Source organism: Hyalella azteca, unplaced genomic scaffold (assembly GCF_000764305.2).
Source record: "Hyalella azteca isolate HAZT.00-mixed unplaced genomic scaffold, Hazt_2.0.2 contig261, whole genome shotgun sequence".
NCBI classification, from domain to species: Eukaryota; Metazoa; Arthropoda; class Malacostraca; order Amphipoda; family Hyalellidae; genus Hyalella; species Hyalella azteca.
Window position 1 is genome coordinate 321,491 of NW_025930616.1, and position 15,985 is coordinate 337,475.

General features: G+C 41.3%; 1 protein-coding gene across 1 annotated transcript in view; it reads left to right on the top strand.

The window, feature by feature from the left end:
* LOC108665711 (rootletin) overlaps positions 1-15,985 on the top strand; it is a 29,812-nt gene extending 13,827 nt beyond the window's left edge. Inside the window, exons 17-33 of the mRNA XM_047885635.1 lie at positions 34-201; positions 1,540-3,873; positions 4,313-4,432; positions 5,163-5,279; positions 6,247-6,423; positions 6,704-6,985; positions 7,738-7,834; positions 8,058-8,281; positions 8,629-8,886; positions 9,401-9,538; positions 10,481-10,639; positions 11,785-11,946; positions 12,169-12,243; positions 12,853-13,029; positions 13,326-13,496; positions 14,284-14,366; positions 14,876-15,985. Coding sequence (XP_047741591.1) covers positions 34-201; positions 1,540-3,873; positions 4,313-4,432; positions 5,163-5,279; positions 6,247-6,423; positions 6,704-6,985; positions 7,738-7,834; positions 8,058-8,281; positions 8,629-8,886; positions 9,401-9,538; positions 10,481-10,639; positions 11,785-11,946; positions 12,169-12,243; positions 12,853-13,029; positions 13,326-13,496; positions 14,284-14,366; positions 14,876-14,987 — 4,854 coding nt within the window. The 3' untranslated portion in view covers positions 14,988-15,985. The remainder of the gene's footprint in view (positions 1-33; positions 202-1,539; positions 3,874-4,312; positions 4,433-5,162; positions 5,280-6,246; positions 6,424-6,703; positions 6,986-7,737; positions 7,835-8,057; positions 8,282-8,628; positions 8,887-9,400; positions 9,539-10,480; positions 10,640-11,784; positions 11,947-12,168; positions 12,244-12,852; positions 13,030-13,325; positions 13,497-14,283; positions 14,367-14,875) is intronic.

Here is a 15,985-nt window from a genome sequence, read left to right on the forward strand (position 1 = left end):
AGTGGTGTTATTTGTATCCTCCCTGGTGCACAGATGGGCGTGTTGGAGGCGTGTCGTGCTCGTCACGAACAGAAGCTTCTGGAAGCACAGACTCTCATTGAGAGCGGCGCTGCTGAAAACTCCGGTCTTCTGCAAAAGATGAATCAGGCTCTGCAGCTGCAAAAACAACTGCAGAATGATCTTGATGTCATGCAAAAACAGGTAATACTTAACGTGGTGAAGAGCTGACATGGTTTTTAGTTAGAAGATGTAAGGCTTAATGTCTTGCAGTGGTGGGCAACACCTGACACAGTGAAGTGCTGGCAGGGGTTGTAGTTAGGGGGTGGGCAACTAGTGCCTTGCAGAAGCTCTTTGTATTTATATACGTCAAACAGTGACTTCGGTGTGTTTAAATTGCTCATTAATTGTTTTTATTTATTTACGTTAGATTAAATAGTTTACTTTAAATAAAATAATTAATTATTTCTTGGCCAATACCTTTTTTGAGAGTTATTCCGTTTGAAAAGATAATTTTAATTTAATTGGTTTGATATTATTTTCTGTGTTGGATTAAACAAAAACATTGTACAAGATATCACAGCTCGCAGAGCCTGCATTGAACAAGCTATCATGAAAATCATTCTGATATCGCTAGCTGACCGATGATATTCATTACATGAAAGTTGAATGATGTGACCGAAGTTGAACGTATAAAAACCAAGAGAAGTGACACCGTAGTGGGCTTAGGTTTATTACGAACTGAACAACATTGCACAATGGGTTGCCACAATGACTTATCCTATTGCCATACAGGCAAGCTAAACGCTAGTTGGAGGAATATCACAACTCCTCCCTCTTTAGAGATTTAAATAAATCAAATTATGTAGAAAAAAATAGAAATTTATTTAGGAACCCAGTCATCATACCTATCAACAGGTTTCTCTATTCTTGTTAAGCGACCAACTTGCTCACGAGATGACTCGGCAGGATTCTCAGTTCCTGCGACAGTTATATTGCCAGCAGGCCTATTCAAAGTGTCCCTCTCAGAGTCACTTGAACGCGCTGGCAAATGTACATAGAAATCGTCAGAAGTTGGTAATAACTTTTGAGCATGTCCATGTCTTTTAGTTTAACCTTGTACGTGTTAATTCCACATACTTCAACGACAGTGGATGCGTACCATTTATGACCAGGTCGTAGGTTTAACGCTAATACAGAGTCACCAACACGATACGTGGGAATCGACGTAACTTTGGCTTTGGTTTTAACAGAAGCAACAAAATTTGGTTTAACACGTTCTCTAACGGAGTAACAGACTGATTCATCTTTGGCTCTTGGGCCAAAAGCTCGTTCTCGGTTTTACGGTTGTCAGTCCAGTTCATGACCACTAATGTACCCGTCAGCCTCGTGGCAGAGTTAATTTACTCCAGATATTATTCAATGGAGACATTTCCGCAACGAGGTTTTGATCACTGAGATATTGTTTACGCTTGGCTGTGGTCTACTTTAGTGTCATAGCTGCTATCGTTAGCAACGTTGAAATTTTGTTTTTATTTACAGCACGTGGAGGAGATTAAAAGTAAAGAAGATCTGCTCAGGGAGCTTGGTGAATGCAAGAGTCAGTGGGACGATGAAAAACAGCGGTTACAGGCTCGTACTGAAGACCTAACGACGCAGCTCTCGGTGGTGACCCAAAATGTGGAGACGTTGAGCTCACAGTTACGGGATCTGGAGAAAAAAAGGCACGCAGAACTGCTAGTGTCGCAACAGAAAGAGAATGAAGCGCAAGAGTGCCGGAACTTGTTGCTTGATGAACACAAAAGCGCGTTAGAGAAATTGAATGTGGAGAAGGAAGAACTGAACGTGGCGTTGCAGTCTTCGCGAGAGGAAGTTCATCGGCTCTCGTCGTCCGTGTCCTGCAAGGATGAGTTGCTCCTTCAAGCCCACGCCGAATCAAGTCGTTATGCAGTGAAGTGCGAAGAGCTTCAAAAGACAATCGAGTCATTGAAGATTGATAACTCCAAGGCAGTGGAGTGTTACGAGTTCAAAATTGAAGAACTCGTGAAAGAAGTTTCATGCCTCAAATCGGATAAAGCCGCGGCGACTGAACTCCATAAAGTTCAGTCACAGGAACTCGAATTTATCAACAATGACTTGAAAGACGTTAAGCAAACGTGCGCGAGTCTCGAGGAGGCACTCAACAATGACAAAGCAACTCACATGGAGGCCCTCAGGGACAAAGATGAGAAACACAAGAGGGAAATTCTGAAAATTAACACCCAGCACCAAGAAGAGCTCAAGAATCTTGAGAGCAGTTGGGAAAGTCGAGTTGCGGAAAAAACGGAGCTTTTGACACACCTGCAAGCGCAACATTCCAAGCTGTTTGAAGAGCACCAGGGTCAGGAGGAGGCCAACAGAGTCCGCGTGAGTGAGCTGCTGAGCAATGTAACTAACCTTCAGTTGGAGAAAAAGGCTGCTGAAGAGCAGCACACTGCATCGCTCTCCTCCATTAGCGCTGACTGCGAGAAGACAAGGGCTCACTGCAAGGTTTTGGAATGTCGAATTCAGGAGATCACTCTTGCCCAGGAAATGCTCAAGATCGAATTATCTCAGCAAAACAGAAAGCATGAAGAAGTTGCGTCACAACTAAAACTGCAAGTTCAAAATTTGGAGGACAACAATACAAAGTATGAGTTGGAAGTTAAGCAGCGCAATTGCGAACTTGAAGAAAGCTCTAGGCTTTTAGAGGAAGTTCGAGCTGACCTCAAGACTAAAGAAAAGGCGTGTCAAGATCTTGAGACCCAGATAAAGACTCTAAAAGAGGAACGAAGTGAAGAGGTGTGCTCGCTAGAAGATCAGATAACGCATCTCAATAATCAAATTGAGAAATTAAATGAAGAGTTTGATTCTAAGGCGAAACAACACCAATCCCAAGTTTTAGCTCTAAGTGAGGAAAACATGAAGACGGTCCATGAAATAAAGGATACTTATGAGCGAGAAATTGGACTTATTAACGATCTGATAACACCAAATAAGGTTGGGAAATCAACAATCTTGGACAAGGGTGCTAGTGGTGCTGATCGCCTTCAGGCCCTGCGCGATGATGTGGCTGAAATAATTACTGATAAAACCTTATTGGAACAGCAGCTCGCTGCCCTCCTGAAAGAAAAATCTCTTGAGAAGGATCTCACAGATAAATTGTCGTTTGAGAAGAGCAGAGAATTGTCTGACCTCCAGGAAACATTTCAAGCTAAAATTTCTGAGGCTGAGCTCGCAGTGAAATTACTTGAAGATAAATTACGAGAAAAAACTGCTGAGATTGATTCCGCGAGTGAGACTTTATGTAATAAGGAAAAGCAGCTCATTGAATGCAAAGAAGAACACTCCAGAAACATTTTGCAGCTAAAAGCTGATCATGAAAAGCGTGTTAACGAAATAACTGCGGAGCTTAAAATGGATGTGACAAATTTATCAAGGCAACTTGAACTGACAAGCATTCATGAGCGAGAGAAAGCCGCGTCTGAAAGCTTGCAGTTCGTCACCGACTTGAAGGCGAAGATAAACTCTTGTGAGCAACGTTGCCAGGCGCTGGAGGCTGAGAAGCGTTCGCTTGAGCAAGCCTTGAGGGAATCAGCCAGCGTCAAATCGGACTTGGAAATTAGGATTTTGGAGCTCGAGGAACAGCTGAAAACTTGGAAAAAGCGTTTGATCGATAAAGATCAAACTGTAAGTGATGCATTGAAAAAGCAAGTGGAGCTTCAACAGCAAGTGGAGAACGAGAAGCAACGAGCTCTGGCGTCGCAGGCTGAAGTTACTCAAGCAAGAAATCAAGTTCAAGAGCTTGTGCTGGAGAACGCCTCCCTGCTCTCGTTCAGGCAGCAGAAGGAGAAAGAGGTGGGTGTGGGTCCTGTCTCTTATACNCAACGAGCTCTGGCGTCGCAGGCTGAAGTTACTCAAGCAAGAAATCAAGTTCAAGAGCTTGTGCTGGAGAACGCCTCCCTGCTCTCGTTCAGGCAGCAGAAGGAGAAAGAGGTGGGTGTGGGTCTCTGTGCTATGAATAATTATTTCGACCAAGTAAGTTCTATGATATTAATTTTGTAAGAACCGCGGTTGGATTTTTATAGCAGCTCTATTTCTGGTATCGCGAATTAATGACTTTCCCTAACCTTGAATATTTTCTCCTGTTTGTGATATAATAAATTTAATGGAAGTAAATGACTCTTAAGAATCAGTTTCGAATTTAAAACAATTTTCTTGAAATATTGCATTTGGGTATCATTGGTGTTTGTTCGAAATAGATCATCAATGCCAGCAAATTTTCGTTTGGTTACAGATGAGTGCAGGTGAAGCAGAGCTATTACAGCTTCAGGATCGGTTGGTGCAGCTCCAGAACAAACTACAGCGGACCGAAGCTGCGCTCATTGATAAAGAAAAAGACGTTGCAGAAGCTAAGGTGAGACAGCAGCCGTACATTAAACTTGTCGTCAGTTGTGATCTTGTTAGGCACTAATGTTTGTTGCTTGAGCACAATTTGCCCATAGGGTTGGACTTCATTGCTGTTAAAACTGTACTATTTTTTTACTTTTTTAGAATTCCTGAGGTGATTAAAAATTTTTATTCATTCATATTGTTATCTTTGTCCAATCTAAATGTCGCTAGTAGGTCATTTACTAGTTTTGTATAAATGGAACTGAAGAAAACGTGTGTACGAATGTTTGTTTCATCAACTGTTCAATGAAGGTCATTGCTGGTTATAAAATACTTTGATTTAGGTTATAAAAATTACTAACTTAATAGTATAATGAAAAGTATCTAGCACTCTAGGTTGCTCTCTAGTCATGTAGCACATCAAGGTGATGTGATAGCACAATCCACCAATTATCTTCTTCGTATTTAATGAAGTTTTAAAGTAATTATTTGAGGTTAGACTTCTTTATAGTTTAACGCAGATTGTGAGTCATCATTTCATCTTCTAGGTTAATCTTGAAACTTTTATTTTACTTTTGTATAATTTTACTTGCTACTTAGAAGCCATCAAAGTCTGTAACGATCGTGTTTCCATAATGGTCAAAGCCTTGTTTGTTGAAGATTAATGCGTCCAGTTATTCTGAGTTATGAAGAAAAGAATCAAGAAGTGTGTTTTTTTTGAGAGAACAGTTTTATAATAAAAAAAAACCTATCAGGAGGACGTTTTGCGCGTGCAGCGGGAGTCTGAACTCAGCACTCGCAGCCTGCAGGAGGAGATGAGTGCACTCAAGCTCAAGTACAAGGCGGACAAACAAGCCTACTCAGATAAGATGGTGAGTTGAAAAGCTGCTTGTAGTGTTTGCCAGTGGGGCGCATGAGTGGTGGGTTGAGTTCACGCGCTGCTTGTAGTGTGTGCCAGTGGGGCGCATGAGTGGTGGGTTGAGTTCACGCGCTGCTTGCAGTGTGTGCCAGTGGGGCGCATGAGTGGTGGGTTGAAAAGGTGCTTGTAGTGTGTGCCACAATTGCTGGAACTTGAATGATAGAATCACTGTTGTAAAGTGCGTATATACACGATCGTCAATTATCAACTTGGATAAAACATGCTGTCATATATTGCGTGCATAAAAGATTGATCATTATAGGGAAATGAAAAATCAGATTTTTATGGGGAAAAAAAATCAGATAACTATTGGGAGAGTATCAAATCTTGGGTTTTGCAGTCTCTTCAAGAAACCGTACTTTAATTTATTAGCTAAATTACGTTGAGTCCATAGTTTGTTGTGAGTCAAGGGGTTTTGAGTGATGAATCTTGAATACGAGAACGACATGAATACAACACAAGAGATCAAGTGAAGACATTCAGAAGATAGCATATGATGGGGAACTGCCTGCAGTGATTCTCTATATTTCTTTTCTATAGAGACATGTAATCATCGATGCAGGCTCGGCTATAAAGAAGTAATCACTAATTTGATATATCAATTTGTTACAATTTCTTCCTCATCAATACTAATTATAATTATTTGTATCTTTTTATTACTCAATCATATAGAATCCCATTTTAGGGATAGCTTACATTTTTCTGAACCGGTCCCTGCATTATTTATTAAGTTTCGTCTCCAGTCCACTCTATGTTACTGTTGTGATTGCGTTGCTTCTTCTGTTCTGTGTTACTGTTGCGATTGTCTTACTTCTTCTATCCTGTGTTTCTGTTTCTATTGTGTCACTTCTTCATGATAACTGTACATTCATTATACAATAATTACTTCATGTTGACGCCTTGCTTTTTTCTTCCCACAGAAAAACATTTTCAAAGACCAGATTGAGAAACTGATGGCTGAGGTGCAGAAATACAAGAGCATATCCGATGACAACAGCTTGCTGGCACACAAATATGAAGCCGCTAAAAACAAACTAGCAAAAGCTTACGCTGATCTCAACGATGCCACGAGAGCCAAGGATGACTACCTCAGGCAGGTGAGCATGTCGATGTTCAAATTAAAATTATACCATAATCAAAATCACGTTATAAATTTTGGATTAAAATCGGAATTGAATTTTCTTCCTTAATTTGTTGCATGTCTCTAGTTTTTTGAGGACACTGGACTTGCTTTTCAGCAATTGATTACAATTTTCACTTTGGAGTTAAATAATGTGGAATTCTTTGTAAGTTAACATTATTCATGATTTTTTTAATTGCCCTTTAATGTTGTATTTTGTACATCTAAAGCATTTTCCATGCTATTTGTGATGACAGACAACTCAGCTTACCGAGCACACCAAGTCACTTCGGGAGAGCCTGGAGCACGAGCAGAAGCTGCGGCAAGAGGCTGAGAGCGCCGTGGAGGAGCTACGCGCTACAGTCACGCAGCTGCAGCAGGCGGAGAGCGCCGTGGAGGGACTTAAGGCCAAAGTCACGCAGCAGCAGCAGATGCTAAAGACCATCACTGCTGAACGACGCACCCTGCGCGCTAAGCTCTCCACTGCTGACTCGCAGTTACGGCTCATGGACAGGAACTGGAACAGGGAGAGCTTAGGGGTGAGCTACTTGTGTTTATGTGCCATTTTAGCTTCTCAGTTTTCCTGATAATTTACAATGATATCTGTTAACTATCCCGATTGCCAGTAAATTCTTCCTTATTGATATGTATTCTTTTGTTTATACGATTCGATTAAAGACCAGAGCATACTTTTTATTAACAATTTTCTTATTGTTTTTTTAATAAGCCAAGCAAAATTTCTTGCTGGTGCTTGGAGATCAAAAAGCAGGTTTCAAGTATACTTAACTGATCTGCTCGCTCTCCTCTGCCAGGACTTTCTTTCTTCATTCTATACAATTAACCAGTCAGTTATTCATTCTCCTTATGGTAGTCCGTATACTATACGCTGATAATCTGTATGCTCTTGTAGTATGTCTGTTGACTATCCTACTGGTGCGTAGTCCTAACTAGTGTCCTTCACTTAAAGCGCTAACGGGAGTCGCTGTAATTACATTTGCTCATTGGCGCTGGTATGCGTTTGCCGACTTGTAGGACCTCTTGAGCACCTCTATTAATCTATCTCATTGGTGGCATAAGGTGTGAGCGCGTGAAATTATTGTAAGATGATATCTTTCTCATTATTCAACGTCAAGTTTTTTGGTTCATCAATTCAATTAGTAGGTTTTTGCTTGGTTCCCATTGTGTTGAGAATACCTTTTTACGTGGTGGATGGATATAGGTTAGTTGACCTAAAACAAACCTTGTTTGACCCAAAATAAATTCCTTGTTTCTCAGTAGTGATGTTTTTCAGGGCAAACAAGACGCAGGCAGCATTAGAAATGCCCTGTCTGAGTCCACGTTGTGCTCCCCTCGTCCCTGCGCTGCTGCAGTTTCTCGAGCAGCTCCTGGTATGTAGGCCATCCGTTCAGTTCTCTATTAGAACTATCTTGTATATTATTAGTATTTGTTTCATGAGTGAATATGAATAAAATTTAAATTTCTATTTCCCTACAGTAAAAGATCACTGAAGTAAATTGTTATCTTAAATTCGCGAACTTAATCATGTTACATTTTTTTATGTCCTACTTCCGCCAAAATGAGATAACTTCGCAATGTTGATGTTCGGTTTAGGCGATGCTCGTCCGACTACGACACAGAAACAAGCTGGGGGCAATACCGAGCGGCAAAGAAGTGCTGCTTTCACAGCCAGCTACAGGAAAGCTGTTGGTCGAACCACCCGAAGCTCTCGTGCCTCGTCGTCTGCTGACGATGATCTTCTGGACGGCTCCGATGTGCCGCTGTTGTCCGAGTCTCGCTCTGATCAGCACTTGGAGTCGAGCGGCCTCGTTGAAGGAGTGAGTTGAACTTCGACGCAGAGGAAATAATTCCACTTGGAGTATCTTTCTTGGGTACATTCATTTAAAAAAATTCTCTCAAATATCCATGATAGCGTTTCGTAGTTAGTTTCGAATATTCAGACTAACTATTAGCTAATTTTTGACTTGAAGGGCTAGTTAATTCTGTTGGAAATACTTCCCATTTGTAATCTGACTACGTGACTTTAGATTACTTTTCATCTGACACTGAAGTTCTTGATTTTTATCAATTTTGAAGTGATAGACGTGATATCTGGACCTTAAATATAGTATTTCTGTCATTTTACAAAAATATAGCCATTTACACGGTAATTTTTTTGTTAAAGCTGTTCCGCAAGCCTTCGATCCGCATCCATGGTCCCGAGGTGAGAGGCAAAACGCGCGCGCCAGTCGAGCTGCGGTCGCTGATCTGCAATGCCGGCGAGGACGATCACAGCGGAGGTGATGCCCCTCAGGCCTGGCAGGAGGGAGAGAAGCGCCTTCAGGAAGAGCAGCAGCGCAAAGCCGGCGAGGCTGAACGCAAAAAACTACTTGCTCGCCAGAAGGACGGCCGACGCATGACAGTTGATGGCCGTATACTGCCGGTTAGCATTGACCTCATTGTATTCAAATTTTTATGTGTGATAACTAACCTTTGTAAACCCGCTATGAATTTCTTGATAATGTACTAAAACTAACTTGAAAACTTTCTTACATGCGAGTTTACCTAGTGAGACGAGATATGCTATCATTATATACATTATCATTTCGCAACAAATGTATGGTGGTGGCTACCTTCATGCAGTGATTTATTGTGTCTGACTTCTCACTTTTTCATCACTAAGGCCATCAATAAAACTCGTCAGCGACATTTTAATCAAGTCTTCCAGCGTGTTGCTGTGAATATATAGATACTCTCGATCCTCGTGCCATCCCTGAACATAAAGCAACGTCCGTATTAACTAGAAATTCCCTTCCATTTTGTACCGTCGATTAAATGAAATTATATAACTTTCATTTACCGGTATGTGTGATTTTAGATTTACAGGTATCATGATTCCGGCACTACTTTATCGCTCTTGTATATACGGAGTAATTTATCTGTATCTCTGTATACAGGACGGTGATGGGAGGCGCCAGTCTCTGAGCCTAGACAGAGCATCAGGGCGCTCTGTGCCTCGCGGTTTGGGATCCTTCTTCAATTGTGAGGACGAAGATCAAGAATTCTTCAGCAATAAGTACCTGCATGAAATGAAGGTACGTCACCGAAGGCAATAATTTCTCCTTTGTGTGTGAATATCGATGTGCCCCAAGGTTAAATTTAAATCGTCACTTGCAATCGTTATTCCCTGCAAGATGTGTACTGTAGGTATTATTTCTTTGCTTTGAAGATTCGCTATTGAGTTGGTGAGTTGGTTTTACTGGTATATCCCATAGCGCTCTAAAACTAAGCTCACGATATCTGGCTGCAGCTTTAGTTTCTGCGATATCAGGTAGCTGATATTCCTTGCATTGGTATTCTCTGCAGCTCTCGTATCGGCGACCTTTTGGTCGAGTGTCTTAGTGTCTATTGCTGTTCATCTACCACTTCTTCGTCTCTCTGAGATGCTAATAACACTCTTTCCAGGCCAGCTAAGTTGCTAGTCAATTTAGACCAGTGGTTCCCAAAGTGGGCGATATCGCCCCCCTAGGGGCGGTGGAAAGATTTTGGGGGGCGATAAGGAAGAAGAGGTCGGTAGGGGGGCGATATGGGGGGCGAAAGAGAGTGGCGTATGTCTGTGGGGGGCGCTAGAAATTCACTAGGGGGCCAAAGGGGGCGCCAGCCTGAAAAAGTTTGGGAACCACTGATTTAGACGCTCAGACACTGCTTGTTTCTTTGTCGTAGTCGGACGAGCAGCGCCCAAACCGAACATCAAAATTTGAAAAATATCAGATTTTTGTAGAGGTAGAGCAATTCAGAGATTTAAAGAGTTTCTGATGGTGGAATTATGGCCTGGTTAGCATTGCTTATGAACCTTTGTTTCCGTGATGCTGTTGCTCGTTATTATTGTTATTTCCGGTACTAGCGTATGCGTGCGTGAAATATGTATTGATAAAATATAATCAGAGCTCTGTTGACTCTTCAAACTTGAGCAAAAGACTAGAAAATGACGGATAAATATGGCGCGGAGCTAAGATGAAATTTGTATGCTGTGACAGGTGGGCCTCTGTGAGGTGGACGATGATCACGACCCGCGGCTGTCGGAGCTGCAGCGCCGCAACTCCCTCTACCCTCCACACATGCGCTGCTCCTACGCCGCCGAGCTGCAGTACAACCCCCACCAGGATAAGGTGGACCCCATCGCTTGTGCATCGTTGGTGAGTGGTGCAGTACAACCCCCACCAGGATAAGGTGGACCCCATCGCTTGTGCATCGTTGGTGAGTGGTGCAGTACAACCCCCACCAGGATAAGGTGGACCCCATCGCTTGTGCATCGTTGGTGAGTGGTGCAGTACAACCCCCACCAGGATAAGGTGGACCCCATCGCTTGTGCATCGTTGGTGAGTGGTGCAGTACAACCCCCACCAGGATAAGGTGGACCCCATCGCTTGTGCATCGTTGGTGAGTGGTGCAGTACAACCCCCACCAGGATAAGGTGGACCCCATCGCTTGTGCATCGTTGGTGAGTGGTGCAGTACAACCCCCACCAGGATAAGGTGGACCCCATCGCTTGTGCATCGTTGGTGAGTGGTGCAGTACAACCCCCACCAGGATAAGGTGGACCCCATCGCTTGTGCATCGTTGGTGAGTGGTGCAGTACAACCCCCACCAGGATAAGGTGGACCCCATCGCTTGTGCATCGTTGGTGAGTGGTGCAGTACAACCCCCACCAGGATAAGGTGGACCCCATCGCTTGTGCATCGTTGGTGAGTGGTGCAGTACAACCCCCACCAGGATAAGGTGGACCCCATCGCTTGTGCATCGTTGGTGAGTGGTGCAGTACAACCCCCACCAGGATAAGGTGGACCCCATCGCTTGTGCATCGTTGGTGAGTGGTGCAGTACAACCCCCACCAGGATAAGGTGGACCCCATCGCTTGTGCATCGTTGGTGAGTGGTGCAGTACAACCCCCACCAGGATAAGGTGGACCCCATCGCTTGTGCATCGTTGGTGAGTGGTGCAGTACAACCCCCACCAGGATAAGGTGGACCCCATCGCTTGTGCGTCGTTGGTGAGTGCTTGACGTAATTTTGGTTCATATTAGATTGTTTTTTAATTTATTTAAATTTTAAAGTTAATATTCAATTTTCGATCTGTTCTGATGCAGATTTCTAAGCTTTCGTTGCGTTTCACTTCATACGCTCCATTTTTAATCGTTTATTAGATCACATTCGCGTGAGAATTGTTTTCAGTTTACTTGCAAAGTCTTTAATAGCCTGTAAAACAGAATTATGTTGAAACTGAAAAATATTTAGAGGTTCATTTCGTTATTAATGATGAGCAATGGTCTTCTGTTACCCAGATGACCAAGAAGGAGCTGGGTGTTGAAGATTTAGAGTCTGCCACTGAACGTCTGGTTATTGAGTCTCCAGCCTTCAATCTGCGCAAACGAACTCTTTCTGATTCGTTTACGTCAAGCAGCTCCCTTGACATCTCGTTTGGCAAGAAAGTTCGACGGCTGTCCGTAAGTCTCTTATCATCTCTCTGTAATATGTTCTTGGTGCGCATTTTGCTTGCAGTTTTGCAATAAAGCTGTATTATGAACACATTTTTTATGAGAGTTTTTCAATAGCATTTATTGTGTATAAACTGATATAATACTTACCTATCATTTTTATTATAATGTTAAAGAGTCTAGCTTAGGTTATTTATAGAAGCATTTATTTATTAGTGTTTTGTTGGTCAGACTTCATATTCTCGTCCTGGCCCGCCCACGCCTGGTCGTAAGAGCATCGGTCGCGCCGACAAGGAGAACAGGAGAGTGAGTCACTGCGTCCTGTCATTACAGAGACAAACTTCTCTTATTACTGCTTACTTTCTATAGGTTGCTCGCATTTATAATTAGTTTAAGAATGTGTTCAATAAAGCCGGCTTTTAGCTAAGATGTTTAACTCGTATCACTGCTTACTCCCTATAGGCTGCTCGCATTTTATAATTAGTTTTAGAATGAGTTTAATAAAACCGCTTTTGCGTAAGATTTTCAAACCATATTACACAACTTGAAATTTTTTGTATTCCTATGACATACGTCTGAGTATTATTACATTAAATCATTCAAATTGCTCGTTATGTTTAACTGCTTTATGTTAAGCAATTTTAATGCTTGTTCATGAACATATTTTTTATTTTTTCAAATCTATATATGTACAAGTTCTTCAATAAAAATTTTTTATTGCCTCAGTGTCCGAAAACAAATTCTTAGTGTGGCATTTACTTTACTCAGCATTTTAACGAGAAAAATTACCTTAATCCATTCAGAGATTCTTGTATTATTTATTTTCAACGGATGTGGACACATTTATTTCATAGCATAAACATAGAAATATTTCAAGCATAGTATGGTTTAGAAAAGCACTTCTCCTTTGGTCAGATAAGCCTACGGTCGCAAGGGGCGTCCCCCTCCAGCCGTTCTCTGGGCTCGTGTTCATCCTCGTCGGCGCTGCCGCACGCTCCTGTCAGCAGACGCGTGTCACAATCTCCTTCACTTTCCGTCATCCAACCTACGCCTGCCAAGCTGGTTCATGCTAAACCTGCCTCGCCTACTGCGGTAATTCTAATACAATACCACCCAGTGTTGCACCACTAACTTTATTCCTATTTTAAGCTTACTAAAGTATTTTTGTACATCTCTTTGTCCTCGTTTCCTACTGACACTGGTCGTTTGGCAATTTACGAGTGGTAATTGAAAATATGTTATGGTAAATAATTGAAAATTGTTTATTTTATTATCTAGTCAGAGCCTATGTAAATTTTTTATTTTATTATTTAGTTAGAGCCTAGATTAGAAGTAAAGAAAGTTTTTCATGATGGAAACAATTAAGGTAAGGATGTATATATGTGCAGAGAAGCATGAGTGGCGGGTCGTCGAGTTCTCCCGACAAGGAGGTCACTGTGAGCAGTCGAGGGCGAGCAACTCCCGCCGCCCGCCGCTCTCATCTTCCCCACACCCCCGCCAGCATCAAGCGACTCATCAGGGGCAAGAGTCCCTGGAAGAAACTTACTGATGCTAGCGAGGTATTTTTTGTATCCTAATTTAGCATGAGTTTCTTGGGATAACTTATTCGTACAAATAATTGCTAAATGAGTTATTTTCGTTTTTAATGTTTCATTAACTATTTTACTTCAACTTATTATATTTGATGTACATTTACCTAAGCATTCCGTCAAATGTTCGTTCTAATTTACCGTAAATGCATGTCCTTGCTTTTTAAGCTTTTTTCGCCCATTTCAACTTTGTTCACGTTGCTTGATACTCCGGTGCAGTTACTTTAGTTTCTTATTACATATATTTGAAAAGATTTACTAAGTAGCTTTTTCAGGCCTACGATAAGATGTCGACCTCTGCAATCACTTTTATTCTGTTTTCAATTCTGTCCGGGGTGGGAAAATCTTAGCCATCTAATTAGTACGCTGCTGCCATATCGCTGATCCAACTTTACTTTCATAATAAACAAATATTTGTCGCCAGTTTTTCTATTCTCAGATCTTCCAACAAATCGAGGGATTCAAACCGATTGCGTTAGAATAACGATTTATTAAATTGTTATGCAAGTTTACCTAAATTTGTACATATCACCAAACCATGAATGTTTTGGCGGCAACTATGCATGTACATGTTCATGCATGACGACGATATCTATGCTTCATTTATGGTAACAACGCAAGAACTGATGCCTCTATTTGAGCGATAATGAGTAACAATTTATGTTCAAACATGCAAGGTGTTTTCATTAACAAATAACTAAAGCCTGGCCTGCTGCTTAGCTTGCCGCACCTCAGCTTTGTATCCTTTCTTTCTCAGACTCCTAAAGCAGACGCCAAGCTCAAGATTTTCCGAAGACCATTTGGCTCTAAAAATTACAATGTACTCTCAGCTTCTCAAAGGTGTGTGTGTGTGTGTTGTTATTCAGAATATTAAGTTGAATTTTACTATGAAAAATTTGGCTTCAAAATAACTGAAATGAAATATCAAATTCAGCAGGCATTATATATTATAGGTAGTTAGTAAAGAGGAATAATTATGACACTGGTGTCTCTAAATATTAACGACTTCAGAGATGACACAAATTGAAGAAATTGGATCGCTTAGCTCTGTAATAGTCAACTTTAAAAAAATAGAAAATAAAATAACATCACACTTGAAATCATAACAATTTGAAGGAAAGGCATATGAATCATGAATTATTTCCCTAGATCAATACTCTAGTGTTTCCCCTGATAAATTAATTCATTTTATGTGCGTAATGTACAACTTGAGACTCACGTTGCGTAATACTACTATTGGTATGGCCCCAATTTCCTTGACTATTGCTATCTATGGGAGAAATGCATTCGAGTTATTTCTTAAAGTAATGTCTAGATATCATGTTTTAATGATTTCTGTGTGGCACCAGGGAGCGCGAAGGTCCTGATGCAGCCGCTGTCCAGCCATCGCAGGCGACGTCAAGTAAAGGCCCGCAAACATCAGGCAACCGCGCGCGCCGCCACAACAACACGTGTGTCTGAGGGAGGCGCCTGCCGTGCTTGTCGGTTAATTCACTCTCTCGTCGGACCTCACGGGAGGCAGATTAACATTGTTGTTTCTAGGGACAAAAATTAAGTACTGAGAACAACCAATGATCTCGGTGACACACGCGTCACTATTAAAGTCTTTAAGGTTGTGATTTTAATGTTTGACTGCCAAATTAAGGCAGATTCTTTGGAAAAAATATCTCAGCTGTATTCGTTGGAAATGTTATACCCATGAATGTTAGGAGTAATTTCTCTACTTTCTTTCTTCCTTTCCTCTCCTTTCTTTCTTGGATTTCTCTTTGCTAAGCTTCGAAGAAATAACGTCTTTTTAGAATTTAATGAGTAGGCTCACAGAAGTTACTCTGTTCCAGCGTAGACACTGTGAGGATAGCTATTTCTTATTGTTTCGCTTAATATGCTTTTAAGCGTTGCAGTAAACGCTAGATTTTATTGCAAGCATGAACTTGTAGATGTTAACTTTTACAAATAATCTCGTGTTTTTTTCTGTTGTGCAATTCTTTTTATCAAACCTTTTCGATGGCTTTGCATTTCAGTTTTAAGTCTTGGCAGGCCAGAGTTCCCTGGAGATGCGATCTTTTATTTTTGGCAGATTTATTAAATGATCGTTGAATTGATCCTTTACTCCGAAACACAGGAGTATAAATCCGAATATTACAATGTAACGTAGTTTAAGTCTTACAATATGATCCGAGTTTGGTCGTCTATTTCAGTGGAATGTAGTTCATGCTGCTCTCAATAAGTCAGATCACCAATATTGAATTCGATCAACGAATGTCTTTAATGCTTTATTACGTGACCGAGCGGCTAGATCAATACAATTCTTTAGCGAACCTGATCAACTTCTTTCACAACTGTAAGAAATGTGACGCTAAAAAATTTAAACTTACGGCCAGTTGATCTATGTATTAATAGCTAATTTTTCTACATTCTTGGTTTATTTTACTAGGTTTTTATTTCAATAAATCCTATTT